Source organism: Rhamphochromis longiceps, linkage group LG15 (genome assembly GCF_057381845.1).
Source record: "Rhamphochromis longiceps isolate RC_006_pf linkage group LG15, R_longiceps_female_GT1.1, whole genome shotgun sequence".
NCBI lineage: Eukaryota > Metazoa > Chordata > Actinopteri > Cichliformes > Cichlidae > Rhamphochromis > Rhamphochromis longiceps.
In genome coordinates, this window is record NC_140571.1 from 26,506,943 (window position 1) to 26,531,020 (window position 24,078).

Sequence of the window (24,078 nt, forward strand, 5' to 3'; positions counted from 1 at the left end):
TTTTTTACACATACAAATCTTTTTTACGCACATACAAATCTTTTTTATGCACACACAAATTTTTTTACACATGCAAATCTTTTTTAGGCACACACATTTTTTTTTTACACATACAAATCCTGATTTACAAGTACAAAATATTTATGACCACATTTTGAGCCCATACCTGTGCTACTGCAAGTGTAACTACTGCCCCTCCCCCCTCTGCTCAGCGCAAAGCACAAGGCTGGCATGCAGAGTGAAGCGGAAAAAAAGTGCGAGAGAGAGAGGGTGAAAGAAAAAAAAAAACAAAAGGAGCCAGCTCACGTAGTTCACGTCAAAGAGTCGGCTCTAAGAGCCATTTCGTTCGCACCGACACATCACTACCATCTTTCTAGCTGCTGAAGATAGGCTAGCTCTGAAAGTGAAGGACTTTCAGTTAAGTTTATTCGGAAGGTGAGGAGGACAGGCAGCGGCTAATGGAGAAAGAGGATGACGGCTTAACAGGTAAATAGTTATTTGTGTAGTTTGTATATCAGTTTGTTGAAGAGTGCAGAGAAAAATGGTGAACATTAGCTGGACTGTTAGCTGTGCAGCTAGCTAGGTCCCATTAGATTTTGTAGTTTGTAGTTTTAACTTCACCTGAAGCAAAGTTTCACTCAGTTTTAGTTCTCCTCTCAGCTAAGGGTATATGAAAATATAGAAAATAAAAACGGATGGACTGTGTGAGCTGTAAAATAAAGTCATGGGTTTATTTCTCTCTAGCGCTCTATTAGCTGCCTGTCCAAAAATAGATGCATAATATATTTGGATAAAATTGGGACAAAATGATCACCACTACCACATGCAGCATGAAGGACATAATTTCATTGTATCAGTGAATAAATGCGTTATATATTTTGTATTGTCCTGTGTACTGTCTATTATACTGTGGCTCATTGGATAAGCACTCAGTTAAAATGTGACAGAAGACACTCACTAAACTTAGTTTAGTTAACTTAAACTATAACAATTAAATAAATTAACACCTTCAAATGTAAAAACTAGACTATAAAGAACAGTAAAATTAGCGATAAACAATAAACAGAAAAAAGGAAAAATGTGTAATTTTTGTTAATTTGGCTTTAATATTTAAGTTCAGTCAGTAAAGAATTTAAATAAAATATAAGAAGTAAAAATACCCCCCCCCCCACCCCCCACCCCCCCAAAAATGCATTAAAGGTAAAAGGAAAAAAACTCCAATGAGCAAAAAATGTAAATAATATCCAATAAAATTAAACCTGAGAAGTAAAATTAATTAAAGGGAAGGAGAACAAAAGTTAAAGTTTCACTTTTTTATTTTAAGTTAAGACTGAAAGAAAATATAATTAAACCTATTTAAAATATAGATATTATTTTAAAAAAAAACACACATTAAATATGCTTAACCTAATAAAACTATGTTTCTAATAACATTTCTACATTCTACATTCATGCAGTTAGTCAGCCCATCAGTTTTTGGAATGTGGACTTCCTGAAATATTTGCCCCTATCTTTTAGGACTGAGTCGAGCCGAGTGGTTTTCCACGCAGGCTAAAGTGGCGGTGGCGGTGGCTTTAATAAGAAACCGCCCCCCGGGTATGAGCGGCAGGCAGTACGCCGAGGCTCTGGGCTGCAGGCTGAGGAGTCAGGATGAAGGCTGGAAGAAGAAAGCAGAGGAGCTGCAGCGGGAGGTGCTGAGGCTGCGGCAGGAAGCACTGATCGCCACAGCGACATGTGCCTCAAAGAGCAGCACGCAGGTGGCAGGTAGGCCTTCCTCCAGAGTCAGCTCACTGAAGTCAGAGTGGCTTATTAGTATAATTAATAAAGAGTTTTTAATTTGAATTAAATCCTGTAGAAATGCTGCTTATTTACAGAGTCTACTTCTAAAACTCTATATGGCACATTTATATGCGCTCTCCTTCTTTCCACACTTACTGCCCATCATTCCTCTTTTATGTGGGAGACCTGTAGCTGCCTGCTGGTTCTCGCCAGGCGCCATGACAGGCTTAAATGATGATATCATTCATTTCCCATACCTGAATGAATCCTGGTTCCCAGCAGAGGCTCCATCTTTTTGTCATTTAACAGACTGTTGCATATAAAAACAAACAGAGCTATAAATAGAGCCACCTTTATGAAACCTTTTGTTTCAAGGAAAACGTTTGTCCTCCTAAATCTAAACCTCAAGGGCCGTAGGGAGACATTTAGGGCTACCGAGGTGCATCTGCTGTCAGGGTTACGAGGTAAGACGGCTGTAATTCTGAGATCAGAAGCCCACTGATCTGTTTTTAGAGACCTTTAAAACAACAAAGCATTAGGGTTCATCTCAAGGTCAAAAATGAAGTTTTACCTCTGAGAAACTCTTAAACGTACACTTTAAGTAAATACATATTTATACGAAATTAGACTATCAGTCTGGCCCCTAATGCTTCTTCATTAGATACTATAAATGCCACACCATTAACGATAATGTTCTAAAAGTATTTAAAACAGTTTCCCTCTTTAAAAAAAATGAGGTGTTTAGAGGTGTGAGCTCTCGATGTTTTTGAGTGTGAGGAAGAGCGCAGGCTGAAACATAAACTCCAGTTTATGAGATGTCGGCACCTTGTAACTTCCAAGGTTGACAGTAAAATTCGGCTGAAGGCAGCTCAGTGACAGCTTGTCCTGACGACGGGGATCATATTGGAAATAAGTGACTGTGATTATCTTCTTTATGGCATAATTACATGATTATTATACTATTTATATTAAACCAAGCCATACATATGCTGCCAGTATTGCCCCGCCCACAGGCCGCGATGGCCTCTTGCCCCAAAACCGCTTTATTGATGAGAGTCTCCTGACCTTCATTCGCCTTTTAACTTAAAGCATTCAGAATTCAGATGTTAAAATACCAAATTAACGCAAACACACACACAAACCCATTGAGGCAGCAGGAAACGAACATGCTGTGCGCTCGATTCATTCTTCTGTGTAATTCTTTTTGCAGACAGCAGCAGGATGGATGACCCTTCCCAGGATTTGTTTGGTCCAGGAAGAGTGGAGTTCAGCGAAGAACATCAGCAAGACTTTGACTCAGAGACTCCCGAGCTCTTCCTGCATAAAGCCAAGCCTGCCGCCGCTTCCCCTCCACCGCTGTTTCCCTGCAGTCACCGTGATGAAGCCACGCTGCATCCTCATGTGCAGTTCATGCAGTCGCTGTGTGCCCTGCACCGAGTGGATGGGAACAGCAGAGGAGTGGAAGCTCTGTGGTTCGGGTGTGATGGAGACGTGGGGTCAGTACTCGCTGACACCGTGTGCCAGCTCCTTGACTCTGTGGCGGCCGCCTGCAGGGATTCTTCCACGCTGGAATCACACAACCTCCTCCTGAAGGCCTGCCAGATCGCTGCCCAAGCGATGGACCTCTACTGCTCCCAGCAGCTGCCGTCGGCTGAGCTTGTAAAACGTGTGGAAGAGCCACTGAGGGAGCTGAGCAGGATGCTGCTGCACAGTGATTGGCCCAACGGGGTGAGTACAGGAAAACCTTCCCCGAGGTTAGAGCTGTACAGTTACAGGTTTAAGCTTCTCAGTGCGGGCTGCAGAGGGTTTGCTCTGTTTGAGTCTCCATAATTTACACAGTCGCTTTGTTTACAGAAGCTTTGAGCTATTTTACAGTTTTTGTTTAGTCTGCAATGATCTGCAGATTCAAAGAGATTTTTTCTTTACATTCTTTTGCTGTCTCACCAAACCTTTCCCAACTTCCTGGATTTAGTTTTTGGGTGTGTTTGTTTTCATTAACTTGTTGCCTGATGGACATGTCCTCATCGTTTTCTGTTTAGTTTCCGCCTCAAGACAGCCTGTGTGAATGTGTGTGTGAATGGGTGAATGTAGTGTAAAGCGCTTTGGGGTCCTTAGGGACTATGTAAAGCACTATACAAATACAGGCCATTTACCATTTGCAGGCCATTTACAACAAACGCTCCCAGTTTGTAGACCAGTTGGACTGTTGTGTGTTGAGCCATTGCTGGCTTTCAGTATGCCAGTCAGTTATGACTGGAGCCAGTCGTATCCTCTTTTCAGCGGTGGTAATCGTGGGTAGTTTGGCTTCAGCCCAGTGCTGTGAGTGTGTATCGTGGGGAGTTTCTTGCAGCAGAGATCTGCAGAGTAACTGGCAGACAGAGAAGCACAGAAGAATGAATGATGGTGAAAGTCACAGAAAAAAACAGAGTGTCTTTGTTTGGAGACGTTCAAGGGCACCACTGATGTCCTAAACTAAAGTCAGCCTCACACTTCTTTTATGACAACATAGACAAAGTATGTGAAGATTTTCAGAGTTTGGACACCAACATGGAGAAAAGACTACAGCCCCCAAAATGTGCTTACTGTAATCATGTCTCATCGATGTGTTTTTGCACTGCAGTTTTTCTTTTGTGATCTTTTCTGTTTGGGTATTTTGTGTGAAACGTGCTCAAAGGCTCATGCTAACGGTTTCATTCACACAGGGATCATCTCCTTTGTCTTTGTGTCTGTCTTTATTTAATTTTTGGGGGGTTTGTGTGAAAATATGTGTCGATTCAGCTGAATGTAGCAGCAACGGAGAGCTCAGAGGCAAATGTAAAAAATGATCATTAGCCCAGTGAACCACCAACAACCACAGAGTGTGATTAGGGGTGAAAGAGACGCGTCGCTGGGGTGGATTTAAAAGCCGGCTCTGCAAACAGCACAACTGTTTTCAGTCTCTCCAGTTTTTCTTTTGATCAATTACTCTGTAAAAAACAGAAAAAAGAAAGAAAAGACTCAGTTACAAAGATATAAAACAGAGGAGCAACTCTGAGGCTCTCAGAGAGGCTGCGAGTGGCTGTAGCAACGCAGATATTTGTTGTGCAGAGAGTTAACATGTTGCTGTCTTTGTTTTCATCCTCATGAAACTGGAGATTTTTCTTTTTTCCACATGAATTCTGAACAGTGTTTGTTCGATGTTGCTCTGCCGTAAGTGTACACAGTTCGACATAACCGGTGGCCCGATGTCCAGTTTACGGGACACTAAACCTGGATGCACTACAGTCGACATCAAAACCTTCACATGTAAAAAAATTATATTTCCTCCAACCAAGATGAAGAGAAACATCCAGCCACCACTGCTTTGTGTTATACAGCAAAATAAATGAAAAGCTAAAGCTCTCTGTATGCAGATGAAGTTTTATTTCTCCAGTCTCTCAATTCCTCATATTTCTTGTAAACTTTGCTGCAGGCCAACAGCAGCTGTCCTCCTTCTTTCTAATAGAAGTGCCTGTAGCCAACAGGGGTGACTGAAAGCTGCAGTTGGTCAGTTATTTGCAGATGTTTATAGATTAATAATAGAAGACTGATAGGATGTGTAGTGGGGGTCACAGGTCAGGTGTATTTTCATTACTGAAAATCCTCGGCTTGGTTTGGATGAGGAACTATGAATTAAAGTGTGAGTAACACTGAAGTGCTGCCAGTCAAATCCACTTGATTGATTTATAATCAGTAACTGTGAACACATACTGTAAAACAGCTGCTGTATGTGCTTACAGCAGTTTGCTGATCTGCAGCATTCAGTTGCCACATTGGATTAGACATCCCATCTCAGATTCACCCTGAGGTCAAACTGTGCAAAACAGCAAAAGACCCAAGAGCTCCATCTGAGACTCTACCGGCCTCAGTCAGCCTGTGGGAGGTTAAAGTTCACGAAAAAGACTGAACAAGTACGGCCTGGTTGGAATGGCAGCCATATCTTTGCTCTAAGCTTCCTGGAGCCATTTAAAAGAAATGCAAATGAAGGGACAGTAATATGAAAATAATAAAAACTGTTAATACATCAAACAGATGTAGAGAAAGAGAGAGCATTACAGCATATCTAACCAGCATGTCTGAAGATCCAGAGAAGTCATGTGATTGTAAATGATTTACATTTACAATTTTATTCTGCGCTTTATTTTATATATTTATATATTTTACTAATAATCACAATAATGCAGAGTGAATTCAAACTGAGCAACATCAGCCGGAAGAACAGGGTTTAACTACGACACCAGCAGCAGCGCTTGATCATTTTAAAAGTATGTGATATATGCAGTGTTGGGTAAGTTACTTTAAATTAGTAACTTAGTTACATTACTAGTTACTTCTATCAAAAGTAACTCAGTTACTTCAAGTTACTCGTTACTTTCAGAGTAACTAGTTACTAGGGAAAGTAACTTTGGTTTTACTCAGAATTCTCTTGTTAATGTGTTGCTTCCGTAACCCAGCAAGATTGCCAGTCTTCTAGCTTGCTTACTTGCCACAAGTGCACTGTGCCACCAACCAATAGAAAGGAAAAGATAATGTGCACATTCCCACGAGAGAAATCCCACGCCTGATTCTATCCTAGCCTGCTTTTTACATCCAACACAAAAACTGCAGTCGTGGTGCTTTCAATTGTACTCAGAACTCGGAAATTCTGCCTTCTGAATAGGAAGATGTAGGTAACACCAGACTGCAGATGAGCTGCATACAGGGCTGGACTGGGACAAGAAAATCGTCCCGGGCATTTTGACTAGAGACTGGCCCACCATTATAGGAAAAATCATAAAGCCTTTGAATGAAAACAAACACTGTTGTGACAGTGATGTGCACTGTTTTGATGGTACATATGCATCAATCTATCAATCGTTTGTTGTAAGATTCAGATAATTATTTTTTAAAAGTGAGACATTTTAAATGAGAATAAAAAAGTATTTCCTTGTGCCCCCCTTTCCCTTTTAATGCCCTACATGGACCCCTGGCAACACTTTGCTAGACCCGCCCCTGCACAGTTACCAGCTGTCAGCTACTTAGAAAAGGATCCTGGTGTTATTTGTCTCTCAGAAACAGTTCATAACTTCCCTTCAACTCATTCATGTTAACTAAAAGGTAAACCTGTTTCTCCATCACAGCTCTGATGATTCAGTAAGGACATCTCCTGGTTTCATCTTCATGTTTCCCTCTCACCAGATAACCAAACAGACATCATGACCAGCAGGTTTACAGCTGTGGCTCCAGCAAACATCAGCTGATACTAGAAATTAATATTAAATAAATTCTAACAACAGCTGATCAAGCTTAAAAGTGCTGCTGTTGTTTAGCGCGACATCGGCTGGTTTCCTCTTTCTGGCGCAAAGTGGGCGATAAATAAACAAGAGAGCCGATCAGCTGATCATTGATCAGTTTCATGACTGAAGTAGAAACAGGAGAGGGAGGGGCAGAGAATGAGAGAAGAAGAGGCAGCTGTGCAGCAAAGACACAGAATAAATACAGCTTTGTGCCTTTTTCATTCTAGCTGAAGTCCGGGACAAACTGTGTTCCTTTTCACCTCAATACGAAACGCGTAATTCTGAATACCAGACGATTCCGTTTTTTACGGGACGGTTGGCAACTCTAATAATTAACTTTATGAACAAAATAAAGTTCAACATCAGTAACATAGCACCACCCAGCTGTATAGAAACTCCGTCATGCTAGCTAGCACGCAGTACGAAAAAGTCAGCATAACGAAAATAAACTCCACCTAAACTTGGTTCATATCTGACCCAGATGGACTGCAGGTTATAACTTCTTACCTGAAGTTCAGTTCACCTGACACTCTCGGACCAGCGGCCACTTCGGGTCTCTCCTCTTGCCTCCCTTTTCCCTCATCCACCTGCTGGCCTCCACCACTTGCTAATGTTATTGAATCTGTGGAAGCTCCGCGATAGCCACCACACGAAGTAACGAGTAACGAGCCTATCTAAATCCCAGTAACGAGTAACGCGTTCCCAGTTTTGGCATAATAACTAGTTACCGTGCTCGTTACCACAATAATAACGTAGTTACTGTAACGCGTTACTTAATAACGCGTTAGTCCCAACACTGGATATATGTAATGGGCACATTTGATCTGTTTAAGCTACACTCGCATTAAAAGAAATTTAGCCTGGAGAGCCTCAAAATTGTAATTCGTATTTATCATTGCTGTTAGTGATTCTTTACAATCTATGAATGTAAACCTGTATAGCCACTACACAAAAAAAACATAAACATCAAAAATCAGTAGTTGCACTGAAAGTAGTTGCAGCGACCAACAGGCCATCTGGAGGTTGAGCATTTAACACCTTTGCCTGGCAAACTGTCTCCAAACAATCACTGTCTGAATCGGACTGACTGCAGTCACTCTGAGACATTGGTAAAGGTTTGCAAATAACTGCCGTCTGATGTAGAAATGTAGAGAGTTTGCCAAGAAACTGCAACTACTCAGGGTCAGCCTGCACTGACGAGTACAGCTTATCTCTTTGCATTGGGGGACTGAACTGGCCATATTTCTGTATAAAAGCAAGGCTGCTGAGCTCCTGTTGATTTGCAGCTAGGAGGCCGTCACTCACAGCATGGCCAAGCTGGTGACCACCATGAGGAGGAGGTGCCAGGTAGGGCTGCTCGATTATGGCAAAAATGATAATCACGATTATTTTCACTGAAATTGAGATCTCGATTATTTGACGATATTTATTTAACCCTTTAAGACCTACCATAGAACCAAGTCCGCCAGAGCTTATATTATTTTTTTTACATGCTGTAGTGCCATTTGTGGGAGCATTTCAAGTTGCTATACATCAATACAACTGTTATAGCCCATATTTTAATAATATGTATGTATTAAGTCCATAGTAACTACATTAATTCCAAAAAATTGCAATAAACTACAAAAAAATTGAAAATCATTTTTTTGTTTTTTTTTTTACATATATTTCTACTTGGAGAAATTTAAGAGGTTTATCCCTCAAAACTTTAAATACAAAAAAGTTGCAAAAAAATAGTTTACAACAACAGGAAATTTATTTTGAGCGTCTTCATAGTTTTATTTTGGAGATACAGCAATTTTTATATGCTGCAGGACAAACGAAAAACAATCCTATGATGCAAATTTGCAAAGAAAACAGCATGTGCATCAAAATAAACTATTTCCAGCAGTGCAATTCGAGTTCTAAGCATCAGAGAAACTATTCAGAAAAGTCAAACCTGACTTATTAAGAACACCAGTATAGGCTTTTAAGGCCTACAAGTAAAAAACTACATTTTCCGCGAAAATGACGTCACTTCCAGTTTTGGGCAGGAAATGGCGGACATGCGTGAGTTAGCGGTGACGTCTGTTTCAATGTGGGAAGTGTTAGGAACAGCTGATCGGATCGGTAAAGCGTGTTTCTGGAGTATTATGTTTTTGTTGCTGCAAGCGCTTTTTATGCAATATTTGCAAAGCTTTATGTGGAAGGAAATCGTGACCGAGGACAAGCTGATGGCATAAGATGTAAGTACAACTCCTCTGGTTTCATATGCAAAAAAAATTATTGCGCTAGCTTACATGGTTCAGGTTCTACAGGGATTTAAAAATAGTTACACAAAACAGAGCGTGCTGCTCTGACCGGCTTTAAAGGGTTAAAAATAACAATGTATTGAATAATGACTTTAAAAAAATAATATAAAACAGTGTGCAAATACTGATAACAGTGCAAATGTTTGCAATATAAAAAATAAATGAAAAATGTAAACATCTATGTTTAGTGAACTTTGCAGTGTTGCTCTGTGGTGCAGCTACCACACCATAGCAAAGTTTACACACTATGTCTACTTGATCCACATCTGACTCCGCGAACCCATAATGTTTCCACACCACTGAAGTTTTTTGGGTTTTTTTTACCTCTTTTCAACCAACGGCAGTCACTCTCCTCTCCAAATAACTTCTGCTTAGCTTTCCGAGCTTCCCTCGGGTCCTCCTAATTGTTGTGACGGGTGTTCGAAATGCAGAGAGGTGCGCTCGATTTGCCACACGGAGCAGCGCGAGAGTAAAGCATGAGGGAGGGGCTCATAATCGGCTCAGTCATTTTTAATGATCGTTGAAAGCCCAGCTCGTAATGGTGATTAAAATTTGATTAATTGAGCAGCCCTAGTGCCAGGCGTTTGTGGCTGTGTGCGGTTCTTCCACATACTACTGATCCCCCTGTTTGCTGAATCAATAAATTGCTAAATTGCCATTATGTGTCGCTTCTTGACCTTTCAGTCATCCAATCCAACAAGCCCAACCAAACAAAAGTCAACAGCAGAAAAAGCTGTTTGGCACTGAGGGGGAAGATTGAACAAGTTTTTCAAAAAAAAGTACAAATTTCCTTATTTTCTTATGCTGAGATTATATATTTTTGGGTGTTTTCAGTCTTTAAAATAGAACAGTCTGGAGAAAACCGGAAAGCTGGAGTAAAATTGGTTCGTTCGTACAATATAATATTTATATTGTACGAACGTGATAATTATGTATATTGTAATAACGTGATATTATGTTGTTCAAACGTGAAAAGTATATTGTACAAACATGATAGTATATTGTACAAACAGGAAAAGTATCTTGTTAGAACAATAAACCTTTCACGTTATAACGTGATACACTTGTATTTTTCTTTTGCCTGGGTGGCTGCTCTACGCTTCCGTAGATTTGTGATTTTTCACTGATTTATCACATTTAATGACCGTACTAGCAGAACCAGAACCAGAACCAGATTGCATGCAGTGGCCTGTTATTTTTTATGTTTTATCACCATCTTCATGGAGCAAAAGTCACTTTGAAAACGATGTGGTCCCTGTCTTTGAAGCGCCCATTTCACAGGGGGCGAGATTCAAAGTTTATTGCATACGGTTCCAGTAACTTCTCCTCCAACAGTTTTCCTCAGTGTGACTCCAACTCAGAGCAAAAATCCTCTTTGATGGTTCGATTTGACCAATCAGTGATGCATGTGCAATCACTGTTTCTGATGTGCTCCCTCCTCTTTCAGTCTGGGGTTTGATTTTTTTTTTTTGCAGAATGAAGCAGCGCTCAGCACAGAGGTGTAAAGTTTCTCCTCTGAGTCAGACATGGTTGTACACAGGCAGAGAAATAGCTTTTAAAATGTGATCGTTCTTCTGTAGGTGATGCAGTTCACTGAGCTCAGCTGGGCCCGTTCTTAAAATGCAGCAGCTCCAGGCTGTGGTGCACTCTGGTGCACTGATGCTGCCGAGCCTGGAGAAACTGGTTTTTCTACCTCTTCTGTTATCGATGCGCTCTGGTGTGGTGGATGAACTATAGAACAAAACAGCAGCTTTGGGACGAAGCCTTTGCATGTCAATTCAGAGCTGTTGGCACTGAAACATCCCAGATAATGCGCACTGCTAACAGTAATACTGTAAAAACATTTTACAGAGTGTTTAACTCATTAAAGCATTAAAAAGCAGCAGCAGATGATGATTTCTGGAATAACTAGTGCTGTGCAAAAGTTTAGAGCCATCCCTTTAAATTTATCTGGGAAAATGGGAAATGGGTTTAAAGATTTTGTAAAGCTCTGAGCAGCTCTCTGTCAGCTCTGTGAGGATCTTCAGGAATCGTTCTCCAATCAAAACTCTTCTTTGGATGCTTCTACGTTTTGTTCTGTTCTCTGTCAGGATGATCTCATGCTGCTTCAGAAATGCTGAGGTCCAGGCTCTGGGAGGCCCATCCATGACTGATATATAAGGTATATGTTATTATAACTGTTTGAATATTTAAAAATCATGCACATCCTTTGTTTTGACTGGGGATGGCACAGGTTTTGTAGTTTTCTGCTCTCCTCTTGTTTCCAGTGTTTGCTTTGGTCTGATGAATGAAATGTTGCATTCTCCAAGTTAAGAGTTCGCATTCTGTCGGTGTTAACAGAAAATAGGGTAATGAAACTTTTCAGCACGACGTTTTCATGAAGTCTGAGCTCTTCGACCTCGTGGTTGGCAGTTGGAGAGGCAGATGCTGTCTGTTTACATGTTTCCTGTCACTCCTGATTAACCTGTAACACGACCGGACTGGAATACGGCTCATCATTAGCTCATCACTGATAAACACAGCTGCTCTGTCATATCAAATGCAAGCATACAAAAACCCCTTTAGCTTGATTTTCCTGGCAGGAGGAGTGTGGACCTGGCTACAGAAACCAGGTGTAACGGCCTTCATTGTTGAGCATGTGAAGCGTTTTCACTTGTTAAAATGGAAAACACACTGAACCCTGCTGTGTCACATGTTTTATGCCATCCAAACATTCACTTATTTTTAGGTTTTTAAATACTCAGAGGTCCCACTTATTCTACGTATTTGTTATTAAGTAGTTTGCAGAGGAGCACCTTATGAACCGTCTTATTAAATAATTAAGAGCGCTTATATCTGAAGCAAAATGTGGTCATTCACTGCTCTATCTTTAAACGCGGGGCTCTGGGGTCTCCAGCACACTAAGCATTTTCATTGTGCAGCTGATAGCCTTCTCTCAGCTTCCATTAAAAATTTGCATTCTTTGTAACTTCTTGGGTCAGGACGTTGGAAAGGACTTTGAGGATAGCCGTTTAATGAACTCTTTCTGTTTCTGACGAACACGCCATCGCTCTGCCAGTCAAACTGATTGTCACAGACAGTTCGTATATATCAGAGGAGGTCAGAGATGAAGGGCAGGGGTAATTATAATACTGGAAACGGCTCCTGACATGATCGAGGAGGAAAAAACGGCAGCTGGGACACGACTGTAAAGCTTTCTGACACCAGACTAATCTATTAAACACGCCGTTCAAGAACAATTTCATATCTGTGAGCAGACGAGATTGTCTGGCAAAGTTCGTGGAGCTTTGAGTAGATTTCAGTGTCTCCCTTTAACTGACAGAGATGAGGGAGAACACTATCGTGCATTATTACGACCTCCCTGCCTATTAAAACTGTTGAAATCATTTAATAAACAACATCAGTCTTGATCCAGTTTATCGTGAGATGTTTTATACACAAGCAGTCGCTCTGTTTCTGTCAGGAACTTTCGTTTAATTGCAAACACAATTGAACACAAAATAATAAAACTTACTTTTAAATAAATGATTAATCTGCTTGTGATTACCTCATGCAATTGCTTTAAAAAAGAGAGGACTTAAATGTTATATCTTTCAGGATTTTAAACTCAAAGTATTCCTTGTCTTGCCCGGAGTTCTTCTTCGTTTTGCAAATACATAAACCAAATGTGCGGAAATTATAGGTTATATAAAGCGAATAATTTTGGATCTGCTTCCCCACCATAATTTATCTGAAATTAAAAAACCTAGGTGTGATTCACAGTCTCAGCTTTAATTTTAGGTTTAAAAACTCAAGCGCTTACAGACATTTTTATACCCAATTTCCTCTTATCGAGGACTAACATGTAGCTGGGCAAATTGTCATAATCATTGTTAAAATGCTAATTTGTAATACGCTGTGGAGAGTCTTTTGCATGCGGCTCAGTCTGACCCTTCAGTCATTTGTGATGGTTTGTCAGGATTTATTGTAGCTGTTTTTAGTCTTCGTTTGTTTGTGGGTCGAAATGCTGATAAAATCAGATTAATGAGCAACATAGTCGTACCTCAACCTTCAAAGATTTCTGGATCGACTTTGCTGATTATTTTGGGTCATTTTTGGTCTAATTCATTGTTCCTGAAAGGTTTGGTGTGAGTTAAGGCGGGCCTTGGTATTTTATTATTCTAATATACATCAGCATACAAAAGTAATGAATGAATTATTGAACCATTACTTTGTAGGGACTTATCTAAAATTTTAAAGTGAAATTTTATACATGAAATTTCGTTTTTAAAGGGATCCAATCAAACAGTCCAGCACTTTAAGAACAAAAGCATTCAGAGAATTAGTACAGCCCTTCCCCTTTAGGGTAAGGGCTGTACTAACACTTACACTAACTTGTATTAGCACTTTGTTTTTATGATGACGTTAGCCTGTTATTGTGACACTGTCATGCTGAATTGAAAAAATAAAAAGCGTGTTGGACAGCTGTCTTCGTGCCTGTTCATATGATGTATTACTCTATGTGGTTTCTAGACATTTTTTTTCCCGAGGTGAACTTTGGGCGCTAATAATGAAGGTGAAGGTTAGCTTAGCAAACCTAGGTACTTATGTCCCCAAAGATCAGGTGTGTTGTTGGGAAGCTTGAAGATGTTTTTACTGATTTTGACATTTGTTGTGACCTTGACCTGATTTTCACTAAAATTAAATCAGCTCAAATGGTTATTGGTATCTGCCATCACACAAAATTTTAAAATTATATCTCTCAAACTATGTTTGTCTGTCTGTCTGGCTGTTAGCAGTCTAGCGTCAAACAGAACTGATTGACACGAAGCTAACATGACGACCTTCTGGGAGAAACCCATCCAACTTACCTGAAACCTCCATATTTTCAGTCTTCTCTCTGTGGTAGACTTTGCTATCTTGATAGGTTGAGAGGATCCTGTGATCAGCCACCACTACTGTTCTCTCCTGTAGAGACATCAAGAATTTTTTTTATATTTCAGATTAAGTTATTTGGCTCTCATGCCTGTTTCACTTGCACAGAGAGCCACAGTCTTGACTCTTTGCATGTTTATTTGATGAAGAAATGTAAAAGAATTGCCCAAACTTGTTTGAAATGTGCTGTTACAATACATTCAAGGCCCTGAGAAAGACGAGGTTCCATATCCTAAACCCTTTCTCCAATTTGTGTGTGAATGGCATCAAATAAAACAAATGTGCACTTGAATATGCTTCGGTCCAGAGTTCACTCCTTCCACACATCAGTGAGCATCGGGCTGACTGTGTTGCTGGCTCACTGATTATCTTTGGACCACTTTTGGTGGGTATTTCATCACTGGTCCTTGCTGTTGTCGAGATGCTCTGTCTCAGTCATTCAACCATCACAATCTGTGACTTTCTAAAGTCTCAGATCCATTTTCTTTCCATCAGTGAATCAACACCAAGAACTGACTGTTCCCCCGTTGCCCTCATGTATCCCACCCGTTGGCAGTGCCACTGTAACAAGATAATCAGTGTTATTCTCCTCACCTGTCAGTGTGTTTGGTGCTGTGGCTGACAGTTGCATGTTGTAATATTTAACTTGTTTATCTCATCTTGCTGTGTGGACATATTCACTCATGCCATCTGTTGGGTCTGTCTAGCACAGGCCCACCGCACACCATCCAGCACAAGTCTTATCAAAATCGACGCTCTAACTCTTCTTTATGTGATGACTTTTTTTCCCCACAAAACAAGAGGTGGTCTGTATACATGAATCAGAGGTCCTGGAAATTAGGTTTTGGAGATGGAAGGCGAGGTTCAGGTGCAGTTTAACACGAGTCCTCTCGCAGTTTTTCTTTGTTGGGGGACAGCTATAAAACAACTGATCATCCAGGATGGAGTGATTTATTCTTTAATCTTTTGTTTTTCTTATTATGACTTGAAATGTTGAATCGAGTGACTCATAAGAAATAGGTTTTAAAAAGTTAAAAACACCATAAAGTGACTTTAATCACTGCTTTTTAAAAACTTTGTATTCCTAGAAATATAGAGTAGTGCAGGGGTCGGCAACCCAGGGCACGCGTGCCACAGCTGGACTGGCCATCGGCCCACCGGGCATTGTGATGGTGATTTTTCATTTTTATGGGCCGATTGTTTTTTGTTTGTTTGTTTTGTAACGGTATAAACAATGAAAGGTGGTGGACTGGCCGGATGCTGGTCGATGTGTAAAAATAACTCAGTTGTTTGGTGGTGGCTATGGCGGAGCTTCCACAGAGGCCAGCAGGTGGATGACGGAAAGGGGAGGCAGAAGGAGGAGAGAACTGAACTTCAGGTAAGAAGTTATGACCTGCAGTCTATCTGGGTCAGATTTAAACCAAGTTTAGTTTATTTTCGTTGTGCTGACTTTTTACAGTCAGTTACAATAACTCTTACTGTGTACTAGCTAGCATGACGGAGTTTCTATACAGCTGTTCGGTTGCTATGATGTTACTGATAGTGAACTTTATTTTATTCATAAGGTTAGTTAATAGAGTTGCCAACCGTCCTGTAAAAACCGGAATCGTCCCGTATTCAGAGAAAATATTACGCGTTTCGTACTGAGCTGAGAAGGAACACAGTTTGTCCCGTACTTCAGCTAGAATTAAAAAAGACACAAAGCAGGAGTTTTTTAATCATGAAACTGATCAATGATCAGCTGATCGCCTTTTCTCTCTTGTTTATTTATCGCCCACTTTGCGCCAGAAAGAGGAAACCAGCAGATGTCGCGTTAAATAACAGCAGCACGTTTAAGCTTGATCAGCTGTTGTTAGAATTTATTTAATATTAATTTCTAGTATCAGCCGATGTTTGCTGGAGCCACAGCTGTAAAGCTGCTGGTCATGATATCGGTTTGGATATGTGGTGAGCTGAACAGGTAAAGGACAAACAGGTTTACCTTTTAGGTGAAATGAATGAGTTGAAGGGAAGTTATGAACTGTTTCTGAGAGACAAATAACACCAGGATCATTTTCTACGTAGCTGAAAACTGGTAACTGTGCAGGGGTGGGTCTAGCAAAGTTTTGCCAGGGGGGCAGGTAGAGCATTAACAGGGAATGGGAGGCACAAAGAAATACTTTTCTTTCTTATTCTCATTTAACCCTTTAAGACCTACCATAGAACCAAGTCTGCCAGAGTTATCTTTATATTTGTACATGCTGTAGTGCCATTTTTGGGAGTATTTCAAGTTGCTATACATCAATATAACTGTTATAGCCCAGATTTTGATAATATGTATGCATTAACTCTATAATAACTACATAAATTGCAAAAAAGTGCAATAAACTACAAAAAATAGTTGTTGTTTTTTTGTTTTTTACATATATTTCTAGTTAGAGAAATTTAAGTTTTGTTCCTCAAAACTGTAAACATTAAGGTTGCACAAAATAGTTTCTAACAACAGGAAATTTATTTTGAGTGTCTTCATAGTTTTAGTTTTGAGATACACAAATTTTTATATACTGCTGGAAAAATGAAAATAAATAGTGCAATTTGAGTTCTAAGCATCCCAGAAACTATTCAGAAAAGTATGAAGTCAAACATGACTTTTAAAAACACCAGTACAGGCTTATAAGGCCCCGAAGGTACAAAACTACATTTTCCACGAAAATGACGTCAGTTCCAGTTTTGGCCAGGTAATGGTGGACACGCGACAGTTCGCGCTGACGTCTATTCCAACATAGGAAGTGTTATAAACAGGTGATCGGATCGGCAAAGCGTGTTTCTGGAATATTATGGTTTTGTTGCTTTTTATGCTGTTTTTGCAAAGCTATATGTAGAAGGAAACCGTGACTTAGGACAAGTTGATGGAATAAGATGTAAGTACAAATTATTGTGCTAGCTTACGTGGTTCCGGTTCTACAGGGATTTAAAAAATAGTTACAGAAAATGGAGCGTGCCCGCTCCGACCGGTTTTAAAGGTTTAAAATGTCTAGCTTTTAATAAATAATTATCTGAATCTTACAACAAGTTTTTATCTGATGTAAAATGTATACATATACCAACAAGACAGTGTACATCACTGTCACAACAGCATTTGTTTTCATTGAAACGCTTTATGGCCTTTCCTATAATACCTGGTAGGTCCGTCTCTAGTCAAAGTGCCGGGCCAATTTTTTTTCCCAGTCCAGCCCCGGGCATGACACACAGTGAATTAATCTGAGATGGTGCATTAGAAAATAAATGACCTGGCCAGTGGTGCACATCGCAAATTAACTCGCATAGACACATTAGTTGTGCCACTTCTTAATGACGGTATCTTAGCTAACAACCCCAACTACCAGATTAAACTTGTAATTGGCTAAAAATAACTTAGCCTACCGGTGAGAGGGACGTTGCTTGCTGGCAGTTTTTTCAAGCAATGTTGAACGTTCCATATTCAGACACTTCAAAAGCTTCAGGAGCATCAGCACCACCTAAATACACGGATACATCCGGATACTCGAGTCAGAATTCACAATGGGTTTTTGGGACTTTCTTGTGTATGGACCAATGTTTTCTTTTCTGATCAAACCAGAAAGCTTTAATGAGCAGCTGGATTTGTGTTGCATTAACTGGCTGGACACAGAGGACATCGAAATGCAGCTGATTGAACTGAAAAGCTCGACTCTGTGGGGGTCAAAGTTTGCAGAACTACGAACGCTGGAATCCACAGCTGTGCGTGTTCATGGAGCTTTTCACCTGCTGGACATCACTACCTGACAAGTTTAACTGTCTTCAGAACATTGCAGAGGCCTTATTGACAGTATTTGGCTCTACATATCTGTGTGAGCAGATTTTCTCTCACATGAAGAGTGTCTTCAGGTCTGAACGCTGGACACTCGGAGACCTGTGTCTCTGAGTGGGAGACCAGAGATCACATTGACATGTGTGTCTCTGTATTAACAAACATGCTATATTGGCCCAGTTTACTTTTCTTATCATTGTTGTGAGGAGGCCATAAATAGCATTTGTATTTTCTGTTGTACAGTTCATTTGCTGTTATGGATAAAAAGTCTTTTTTTTGTTTCAAAATAGTTGATAACTATTCGCTGATAGCTGCCAACATCTGCGCACAAATATAATTCTATAAAGTGGTCCTATATAGTGTGTAACTGTTCATATAGAGCGTTATTAAATTTATTGCTAATGCAATCATATGGCACACTGACTTCTGAGGACATTTTAGATGGCACTCTTCTAAGGAAGCAGCTAAATTATCTGTTATGTAGTGACAGTCAGCGTTGTCAGAATCACAGCAAAGATCGTCGCTACAGCTCAATGCTGAATGTCAGTAATGTCAGTTTTAATAAAAACTATTAACTAAAGTTTAGTTACAGATAATAAGTGCTAAACTGGCAGTTATGAAGTGTCACCTTACAGATCTGCTCATATTCAGGTCATTTGCTTCATGTTTTTACACAGATTATGTTTGTTGTTGCTGCTGTTTATGCAACTAGTTTTTAAATAGATTAGATACCCCAGTTCACCCTTCAATAACACTCGAAAGGTCCAGTTTTATTTATGTCTGTCTCCTATATCCCAACGGGGAGCTGGCTCCAAAGAAGAGAGGCCTGAAATGTTCTGCCTCCCATTCTACTTTTAAATACTTGAGGAACAACAAGTAAGCCTGCAGTCTGAGAGCAAACAGCTCTGCTCGGTTACTATGAGGTCTTCAAGGTATGATGGGGCCTGATTATTCAAGACTTCGACTTTGGAAAGGGTTTTCAACATCACTGTGAGACAGGGCGTTTATAATTTTAACATTCTTCTAAAAGTTGGGATCTTCTGACAAACCTACCTCGTATTCATTCACATGCTCCAGACTTCTTGGATAAGTTGCTACAGGTTGTGCATGCCTGTGTTTTAGCACTTAACCCCTTTGTGCTCATTAACTTGATCACTTCTATCAGCTACAGTCTTCATTAGATGCATTTCAGCATTTTGTTGAGCCACTCAGTCATTTTGTAGTCGTGCAGAAAGGAATAACAAGAGATTTCACTGTTTGGTGTTACTAAATTTGAAAACGGAGACCCATGTGACAGCTTTAGACAGTTTTATACCATCATTGTTTGGCCTTTTTCTGAAACCCTGGCTGTGTATTCAAACAGTGAAAACAGCTGAGTAAGAGTCCTCTGCAAGTTTCAGCAAACTGCTTACAGCCTCAGTTTACAGCTGCAGTTTATTCGGTGGTAGGTCCTGCCTTCAGAGCTGCTCAGGTCCTCACGGTGAGCTCTTATTTCTGCCTGCATTTCTCAGACACACCTGGACGAGCTGTTGTGTGCCAAGACGAATGCGATTGGACAAGATGAAGAGCTCACAGGGTGAAATTGCCAGCTCCGGATCCCCGAGCGGCTTCGTTCAAATGTCACTCTCCCTCTGTGCTGAACTGCAGACATATTTCATGCAGTAACCTTTCAGAGGGTGAACAGTTTGGTGTCTGTCTGACTTCTTATAACTCCACCGCTGCCTCATCTTACCCATGTCATCCTTTTGTCTGCTGGACGAACTTTTATTACCTTCTCGTACCCTGGATCCAGCCAGTGTTTAAACTCGCCTTCATATCACACCATTAATTTTTCTGACGGTGCTGCCTTTCACTCTTACAGTGCCTTCACATATGCAGACAAATCAGGAAGCTAGGCTTAAAAAAATAGGCCTCTTGCACAGGTTTGTACTCTGTAACATCATTTTTCCAAAGGCATACAAAATAAATGCATTTTTAAAGGATGTGCAGGTAACACATGAAAGACATGAAATAAGATGTTGCAGTAAATTTAAGGGGGGAAAAAAAAACTTCCAACGATCAAACCAAAGACTGTGAGTAATCCTCAGTCTGTCTCACAGCTGAACAGAAGGAGAATAACAAACCTTTACAAAGAGTGTGTCATACTGGTTGAAAGGCAAAAATTTTTCCAGCAGCAGAAAGGAGATGCAGGCTGGCTTTTTGTCTCTTTCATATAAATAAATAAAGATTTACACCTCTCTGCTGGGCTTCAAACTGCCAGGTCAGTCGTAGGTTAACTGGACGTGGTCCCTGCTCAAAATTGAAGTTTTAATGAAGTCTGAGAGTTGGGTATTTCACCCCCTGGTTGCTGTTTTTGGAGCTGCCAGGCGGAACTACATCAGAGGACAGTTTGGATGTGTCGGCTGTAAAATGGCTGACAGTGTGTTTTGGGATCAGTATACTTTTAATATTCTAGTCAAAAAACCTCTTGTGTGCTCCATTAAAACTATTAAAAACACGTCAGTGAGCTGCACTGCTACCCTGAAGAGTCCTGCTGCCACAAATACTCAAGAAAGCACCAAACACGCCACTGAAAATAGTCCTAAACAAATGCACTGTTTTTGTATGTTTGATGGGTGCAACATCACCTAGCTGCCTGGTTAAAGTAAAGACCCCTTTTTTAAAGATGGTGTTGGAGGTGTGTCACCGAGTGAGGACTTGGTGATCTGCTGGTTTCATATGGGCTCAAAATGTGGTCATAAATATTTTGTACTTGTAAATCGGTTTTGTACTTGTAAATCACGATTTGTATGTGTAAAAAAGATTTGTGCGTGCATAAAAAAGATTTGTGTGTGGACTTAGCCAAAAAAACCCTGCAAGTTACAAGTACGAATTTTGACCCCATTTTTCTTCCTTTCATCTGATTGGTCAATGTCATGTCAATCACAAATGTAACAATCCAACCAGAGAACAGATGGGTTTGGCTGTCGCTTTTTTGAACTGCAGGTCTTTGAAGGGAATAAATGCCCTTTTACATGCCAACCCAGCGTTTTCCTTAATCACCACGAAGGAAAACAGTCTGTGGTTGTCCGAGTTTGGTGATTTTTGTGTCACAGGTTTACGTGTTTAATATCCGGTTGTTCAGTCTGACGTCACTAGCCGTGTCTGGGTCTAAACTCCGCTGCAGGTCCATATATCAAACGATCACTATGGCATTACTGAGAGTTGAAAAACTGTCTAAAGTCTTTCATCTTTAATAAAATGATCAGCGTTCTGCTCTACCAGGTGTAACAATTGAGTTTAACATCCAGGCATCCATGAAAACCGAATTTATGACATTTAACGGAGTTAGAAGTTAGCAGGGAGTTAGCTCGCTAGCTTCTATCTAAATACAATATAGCATGTCCTGACTGCGGGGTTTTGGAAACAAATTAAAACGTACAGCTCTGTTATCACTTCCAGCATAAATGAAGACAGAAAACTAAACAGCAGTGACGTTTGTAGGGTTACTGAAGTTGGGCTAGCTGGTATATAATGATGTGCTACGTGACCGCTAGCGACACAGCTATGTTAGCATAATATAAACAAGCTAACCTTTTTTCCACTCGATAAAAGTTAACGTGAGTGTTCTCGGTGGTCAGAAACAAATGTAATCGCATGGCAGGATGCTGTAAAAGGACCAAACTTCAGCCAGGAGAACAACTGAGATAATCCATCCACAATACGAGGTTAGTCATTCATATACTGCTGCATGGGCTGGGCTGTAGTTACATCCTAGGGTTTTAAAAACTGAGCTTAAATAAATGATTAGTGGTAATAAAAGCCGAGGGAGGTCAACAGGGATCACTGACTGTTTTAGGAGCTTTTTGAGATCAAATAGAAGAAAATACAAAACATTAAACATGTTAACAACACAAAAGCCATATTAAACGCAGACTACTTTAGACCCGGAAGTAGGATTCGTCGCGTCATCACTGAACAACCGGATAGGGACTTCCACAGCCTTTTCAACAGCGCTGCGGACCGCGGGGTGGGGGCGGGCAGTGTTTTGGAAATGACAGTCTTCAGTACAAAGCTTTCTTCGTTATGAATTAGCATAGATGTTTTTATTTAACATTTGAAGAACTAGCAAAAAAACCAGAAACTCTTGTAGAGGACATAAAGTCAGAGATAGAAACGACAAGGAGCAGGTGCATCTAGTACAGGTAGAGCTGCTGCAAAAACCCACAGAGCCCAGCAGCCAGCGCAACAAATTCTGGATCCTTTGCTTTTAGTTAGCAGTTAGCATTAGCAGCACATCCTGCGTCCGATGTGAAAGGACTTTTATGCTGCGCACTGTGACTCACAGCAGTGGTCCCGGGTCAGCCCTAACTTTGTGTTAAACTAATCCTAAAGTAATAATAATATTTCTAACCACTGATATACCACAACTTTATCCTTTCAACAGTTAGGGGACCTAGCTGCTATCGGATATTTATATAGAGATCCTCCAGCTTCAAACTGTATTACCCTTCAAGGACCTGCAGTTCAAAAAAAGCGCCCCTCCGACAGCCAAACCCATCTGTTCTCTGATTGGATTGTTACATTTGTGATTGACATGACATTGACCAATCAGATAAAAGGAAGAAAAATAGTGTCAAAATTCGTACTTGTAACTTTCAGGGTTTTTTTTGGCTAAGTCCACACACAAATCTTTTTTACGCACGCGCAAATTATTTTTTACACACACAAATCTTTGTTACACACACACAAATTCTTTTTACACATACGAAACTGATTTACAAGGAAACTGATTTACAAGTACAAAATATTTATGACCACATTTTGAGCCCATAGTTTTACCCAACCTGAGAATATTAATCTGAGTTTGTTTGATTGGTTTCTGTTGTGAACCTTTAATCGGGCAGCTTCTGTTTGGTTGGGAGGTCATTTAAGTTCGTAGTGTCAGCCTCAATCAGTGTCGAGTGATTGTTGCCTTCAGGATTCTCGTGTGTTTGAGAGTTGCGAATTCTCAGAAGGATTTAAGACTGTGACTGAAGTCTGTTCTAATATTCATGCTGCAGAAAGCGAAGGAGACGACAATCGTCGAAGGTTCTGAAGAACTTTCAGACAGGAGCTAACCTCACAAAACAGATTTCTCACAATGGATTCAGTCGCACATTCAGCCTGCTTTGGCGAGCTTTCCAACCACCACAGTATTTAACCACAAAAATCACATAATCTTCACCAAATCAATATTTAATTATCACATATAAGGCACCTGTTTTCCACAGAATCGATCTACCAGCATAATTTTTTTTCCAGTCCACAGGTGAAAGATCATTAAGTAAAAGCTGAAATAATGAAACAAAAATAATCTTACTGGAAATGTGTCAAAGTATATTTAAATTCCCAGACTGGAAGTGCACATTATGCAGAACTGTATACATGGAATTATTGGAGTCGGTGTTAATTACTTTATACACTCCCGGGTAACTTAATCTGTAAAAACCTATTAACTTATGTTAATGAGATGAATCTGCAAAATTAAATTAGTGCTACAGTAGTACAGTACAAAAGACATTTTCCTCTAATATGCACATTCGTTGAAAACCACAACCGATCAAAATAACCGCACACATGCAAGTAAAGGTAGGTGAACCCCAGCTTCTTTAACAGAATAATGCATAATAATACATGTTTTGTGACTGTATTAGATACACAAGCACTAATTTATCTTTTTGGTTTCACAGACAAAACTCACAGATTTTAATTGATAATTAGAAAAGTTATTTTCAGCTGGTATTTATTTACGAGAGGTCGCCACAGCGAGGAGCTCCACGTGTTTGATTTGGCAGAAAGGGAACTAACATGAAAAAGTGGAAATGTAACACATAGAGCACATACACCACAGGGTTTTCATATAAAGATGTTTTTATGATTTCCACCAATGGAAAACTGACAAGGCTGATTTAAAAAAGGAAAAGAAAAATGCTAGAGTTCAGTTTATTCATCCATCTTTGCAAAACTGGAG

General features: G+C 40.1%; 1 protein-coding gene across 2 annotated transcripts in view; it reads left to right on the forward strand.

Annotated features, from left to right (window-relative positions):
- Window positions 1-337: 337 nt before the first annotated feature.
- Window positions 338-24,078, forward strand: part of mei4 (meiosis-specific, MEI4 homolog (S. cerevisiae)) — a 76,694-nt gene continuing 52,953 nt past the window's right edge. For both annotated transcript variants that reach the window (XM_085382318.1, XM_085382319.1), the window contains exons 1-3: window positions 338-486; window positions 1,519-1,764; window positions 2,990-3,507. In XM_085382318.1, coding sequence (XP_085238444.1) covers window positions 459-486; window positions 1,519-1,764; window positions 2,990-3,507 — 792 coding nt within the window. In that variant the 5' untranslated portion in view covers window positions 338-458. The remainder of the gene's footprint in view (window positions 487-1,518; window positions 1,765-2,989; window positions 3,508-24,078) is intronic.